The sequence below is a fragment of the Colius striatus genome, chromosome 16 (assembly GCF_028858725.1).
Source record: "Colius striatus isolate bColStr4 chromosome 16, bColStr4.1.hap1, whole genome shotgun sequence".
In the NCBI taxonomy this organism is placed as follows: domain Eukaryota; kingdom Metazoa; phylum Chordata; class Aves; order Coliiformes; family Coliidae; genus Colius; species Colius striatus.
This window is the reverse complement of record NC_084774.1, coordinates 7,989,356-7,994,705: the sequence shown is the minus strand read 5'-3', so window position 1 is coordinate 7,994,705 and position 5,350 is coordinate 7,989,356. Positions and strand designations below refer to the sequence as shown.

Genomic DNA, 5,350 nt, shown 5'->3' with positions numbered 1-5,350 from the left:
AAATCTGGCCGCACCTGGGGAAAAATGTATTAACAATATTACTCCTGATTAAGGTCGCAGGGCACTTTCTGCTTGTTCAGCGGAGCCTGGGCTCTCTTTCCTCTTTTGAATCTAATGGTTGGTTTATTTTTACACCTGTGACCGTAGGGTTTTATCAGGTGCTTTCAAATCCCCCTCTCGCTATCCTCGCTCCTCGGGGCGCGGATCGGAGGCGCCGCTGGAGCCCGCCGGGGCCGTGGCGAGCCCCGGGGCTCACCCCGAGCGCAGCCCGTCTGCTCCGCCCTGCCGGAGGAGCCGCAGGGACGACCCCCACCCGCCACGCAGCCCCTCGGGAGGGACGGGGCTCGGCGCTCCAGCTCCGCCGCCACGGGAGGAAAGGGATGCGGGAGCTGACACAGCCCTCGGGCACGGCGGGAAGTCACCACGGCGCACACCAGCACCCTCACGGCGCCTCCAGCACAAAAACCCACCCGCTTTTCCCCATCCCGAAGCCGGAGACTCCCAAAGGAGGCGCCCACCAGCCCTCGGGTGGGCACAGCCCCAGGCTGCTGCTGCCCCGTCTCCTGGCAGGCAGGGAGAGCTCGAGCTCTGCTAAACGGGCACGAGCCGGGTGCCAAACCGCCGCTGATTTATTGCTGAGGAAACGCTTAATTTAGGCAATGGAGTTAATTAGAATTGTATTAATATTTATGGGCCTTATGGAGAAGCTGATAGTCGCTATTTGAGAGTATTAACTGTTATCTCATACTGGGCAGGACAGTGGGGTTTGGAGGCCACTTCAATTGTGGTGAAAGCAGCACAGATCTCACCAGAAGCCAGTGACAGCAGCCTGCCCAACCCTGCACATCCCGACTGTGTTTGCAGTGCTAATGACTCTCTGCTGGAATTAATAACCCTGCCCACATGGTCCTGCCTGCTGAGCATCCCACTGAGCATCCCTCCCAGCATTAAGGCTGTGTTGTGGGTGATGGGGGGCCAGGGAAGCCAGAGCCCCCCACTCCTCCAGCCCCTTGGAGCAGTCACACGGTCCCCAAGCTGAGTGTGATGTGCCGGGTCCTGCCATTCATCTAGCCCAGAGAAGGGGGCCTGGAGTGGCCCCGGGGGCAGGTGGCCCCCAGCAGCTCCCAGCTCATCCATAACCAGCTCTCTGCCCACACCCGACCTCTCACTATAGCAGAGTTCACATCAATTTTCCTTCCCCTCATTTATCTGTAAACCATGAAGAAAAATCACCGCCGTCTGCCCGCATCAGGCCGCCGCTGTGATGTATGGCTGTAATAAAAACCCCATTTTGGGAGGCTGCCTTCCCCGAGCCGCCGGCGGGGCAGCACGGCCGGGGCTGCCGCCTGCCCGTGGGCACCGGCCTGGCCCGCCACAGCCCTCGGGGCTCCATCTGGGGCTGGCTGCAGCTGGTGGCCGGCAGTTATGGATAGGAGCTATTAGAGCTGTTACGGAGCAGCAGCCTCTGTGCCTTGCAGGCAGACAGGGCTGGTACCCCCGAGAGATGGATAGTGGGGGCCTTTTGGGGGGCTGAGCAGGCAGCATCCTGCCCAGGCTGGGCACCCTCCTTGCCCCGAGTCAGGGGACAGCCCTGGGACCACATGCTGCAGCCCTACCTGAGCTCTCCAAGCAGCAGTTGCAGCCCCAACTGTCTCAGAGGCAGAGATGCTGGGAACAGGGTGCTGGGAACAGGTTGCACCCCCCATGCCTGCCCCACACAGAGACTTTCATCTTGGCAGCTGGCAGCAGCCACAGCACCAGCTCAGGGCTGAGCAGAACAGGCAGGGAGATGAATAATAAATTAACACTTTCAGGAGGTTTTCATCTTTTCTGTTTCAAGTTCCCCACTGTCTCTACCTGCTCAGCTCACTGGTGGCCACAGCCAGCAGTGTGTGTGGGGAGGGGGCATTCATGGCCCCATCCGGCAGCCACAGGGTTCACACAAAATCCTACTTCTCCTGAGCAAACACCTCAGGCACTCCTGCCCCACAGCCCCAAGACCTCTCCCCAGGAGGCTGGGGCACTGAGATGCTGCCCAACAGGGTAGGCATCACCCACCAATTTGGCACCAGCTCCCAAGTGATGCCCAGAGCTCCCCTCTCTGGCCTCTCACTAATTAACAAATTAATAAGATGGTGAGTGCTGGCAGGATGTGGTTTTGCCCCCATGGACCAGAGAAGGGGTCGTGTATGGGAGGGACACTTCATACCAGGCCACTGCTGCCCAGCTGCCTGATGGGGCTCTGGGCCAAGATCTGGGGCCAGAGGCCACCACAGCCCCTGTGCTGGGCAGGGTCTGAGCTTGCACCTCCAGTTCAGGAAGAGTAGACAGAAGGCCTGGAGGACACATGGAGCTGTGGGTCAGGCAAGAGTGGAGGCTGAACTGCTGCAAGCTGGGCATCCCAGCAGCTTTATTGCATGAGGCAGAGTGTGGCAGCCAAGACCACTGCAAACACTGGCCCTCAGGCTTCCACTGGCCACACAGCAGGACCCAGGCCACGCTGCCACCTTCTCCTCAGGGTCACTCCTTGGCTCCCCCTGTGGGACAAAAGGGGACGGTGAGAGGGGGAGGTGCAGGCAGGGCAGGGTGCTGAAATGGGGAGCAGAGCTGCCCCCACACTGGCTGCTGCACTCATCCCTGGTGCATTCACCCCCCCAGCATCTTCCCCCTGGCCCTTGCCCCCAGGGACACGGCACAGCTGTATCATGTTTGTGGCTCCAGTGTTGCATGGACAAAACCACTGTGTGAGGGAAGCTCAGTAGCCACAGTGGCTGCTCAACCACCAACGGCCCCAACCGTCAGCGGCTCCTCTCAGAAACGAGCGTCACAGCCAGGCGAGTGCCCAGGCGGTGCCGCGTCCCCCGCCCCGTGGGGCCCAGCACAGCTCTGCCAGCCACCCGCCCTCCCAACACACACCCTGTGACAAACGTTCACTGGAGACATGGGAAGGCAAATCGCAAGAGCAGGCTCCCCCCTCTGACTCGTGCAGGCTGAGCAGCTCGGTGGGCAGGGTTCCTGCTTTGACCGTCAGCTGCACAATTATGGTTGTTAATGCTGCTGCCTGGTCCCGGCCGAGGGCGATGGCAGCTCCCAGCGTGGAGCACCCAGCAGCGCCCGTGCTGTGGCCATGCCAGGGCCCAGGGATGCCACACTCTGCGCTCCCCCCACCTGCTGAGCCCCCCGCTCTGCCCGGGCAGGGGCAGCCCAGCCTGTCCTGGTGCAGCCCCTCCTCTCACCCGGCTGCTGGCAGAGCTGCTGGCACTGCTTCAGCGTCCTGAAGTTGTTGCGGTTCCCGCGGCAGCCGCTGTAGATGAAGGGCTGGCAGGTGCCCCTGTCAGGGTTGTAGGCATAGCGATGGAAGAGTCCCCTGCACGGGCCAGGCTCGGGTGGGAGGTGACAGATGACATCCCAGGGCCCGGGGCCACTGCGGGTGGCAGGGCCCAGCCGGTGGCCGTGGGCTGCGGGCGGGAGCGGGGCCGTGGCAGCTCTGTCCGGAGGCAGGCAGCCGCGGCCACAGCCCGTGAAGCAGCACTTCTCACGGAGGGGACAGTCGGTGTCATCGCTGCAGGAGCTGTTGCAGCGGGCAAAGGTCTGCAGCACCTTTCTCTTGGGGCAGATGCCTGGTTTGGCTGCGGGTGGGAAAGGGAACCAGCTTGTAGGTGGCGTTTGTCCTGTCCGTGGCCCCTCTCCCACCGAGCCCCCCCGGCCACCCTTACCTGGCACTGGCTGCGTGCAGTGGATGAGGCAGCCCGTGCTGCAGCACTTCCCGCCGCCTCGGCACTCGCTGTCGCTGCCACACTCCGCCAGGCAGGTGGTTTGCAGGCCAGCGTGCACCCGTGGGCAGAAACCTCCCTTGGCTGCGGGTGCCCTGCAGAGTCAGAGCCCCACCGGCCCCTGCCCGCTCCCACCGCCTACCCATCCCCGGGGTGCCCACCCACACGGGGCAGCCCTGTCCTCCTCCACCAGCGGGGCTGAGCGCGGGGCTTGGATCGCAGCCGCTTTCGGCGGCCCTTGGGGTGATGCACCCTCGGGCCATGATCGTGCTTGAAATGCCCAGACCTGGTGCATCCCGGCCGCGTGTCGGACAGGGCGCAGGACCCGCTCCCCGGGGCGGCCGCGGAATCCCCCGACCCCCGGAGGTCAGAGCCGGGGCTCAGCGGGGCTGCTGGGGAAGGGACCGCTCACCTCCCGCGGGCAGCCGGCACTCCCGCCCGCAGCCGGTGCTGCAGCAGCGCTCGCTGCCCGGGCAGTCCTCGTCCGAGGAGCAGAAGCTGTCGCAGGGCATCGGGGGCGTCCGGCGGGGGGCGGGACACTCGCCGAGTTTCACTGGGAGGGGGGACGGGGGGTTACGGTGCGGCGGGAGCTGCAGCCGGGTCCGGCGGGGAGGGCACATGTCCCGGGACCCCGCGCTGCTCCCGGCGAGTCCAGGCACTGCCCGGGCTCTGCAGCCGGCGGGGACCGCGGGGCTGGGCAGGGGGCACCGGCGGGATGTCCCACTCCGGAGCCCGTGACCACCCCCCGGCGCACCTCCCCAGGAGTGCGAGGGGACCCCCGGGACACCGGAGCGGGGCCGGAGCTCACCTGGCAGGCGGCGACCCGAGGCCGCCCGGCAGTGGCCGGGGGGGCCCGGCGAGGCCACAAACAGCAACAGGAGGAGAAACAAGTTCAGCTCCATAAACCCTCGCCTCCCCCGCGGCCGCTTAAGTAGCTCCCGGTGTGTCCGAGCCCGGCGATGGGTTCTGCGCGCCCGGAGCCCGGCGGAGCCCAGCCCCGCGCCCGCCCGGCCCGTTCCGGCGGAGCAACAGCCTCCTCTGCCGGCCGCCGCCCGCGATGCCGCAGGGATCGGGCCCGCAGCCCACGGACCCCATGGTGCTGCGAGGCACGGCAGGCAGGGGCACAGCGGGGCTGCTCAGCCCCATGCCCGGCGCAGCGGGGAGAGAGGGGGCTGCTCAGAGCAAGGAAGGCTGCTCCCTGTGGTCCCTTGGTGGTGGGTGGCACGGTGGCCACAGAAGGTAGAGTGGGAGGCTGAAGACCCCCCAAGCAGCCAGTGCAGCCAAACCACCAGACACAGCTCCGGAGGGTCTGGTGACCCTCAGTGTCACCACTGCGGCACGTGCCACTTCAGGGCAAAGGTGTCACTCAGAGGGACCAACGGGCAACTGGAGCCCTTTCACAGCCCCTGCATTTCTTGCTGATGGTTCCCATTGTTTTGGACCCAGAGTTCCTGTAGCAACAAACATGTTTGGCTGCTTGGCGCAGGGATGATGCAAACAGGAATTTCCAAGTGGGGAAATACAACCGTTGAGCTGTAAAACCCCGTATGAGACCGCAGAGGTCACGTCGGCCTCAG

The 5,350-nt window shown here is 64.8% G+C and overlaps 1 protein-coding gene across 1 annotated transcript; it reads right to left on the bottom strand.

The window, feature by feature from the left end:
• Positions 1–2,410: 2,410 nt before the first annotated feature.
• On the bottom strand, positions 2,411–4,724 carry WFDC3 (WAP four-disulfide core domain 3). Its single transcript, XM_062009378.1, has 5 exons — positions 4,582–4,724; positions 4,186–4,326; positions 3,717–3,857; positions 3,237–3,629; positions 2,411–2,537 (listed from the first exon to the last, which is right to left on the bottom strand). Exons 1-5 carry the CDS (start codon positions 4,673–4,675, stop codon positions 2,521–2,523), a joined length of 786 nt encoding a protein of 261 aa, XP_061865362.1. The 5' UTR covers positions 4,676–4,724; the 3' UTR covers positions 2,411–2,520.
• Positions 4,725–5,350: the final 626 nt, after the last annotated feature.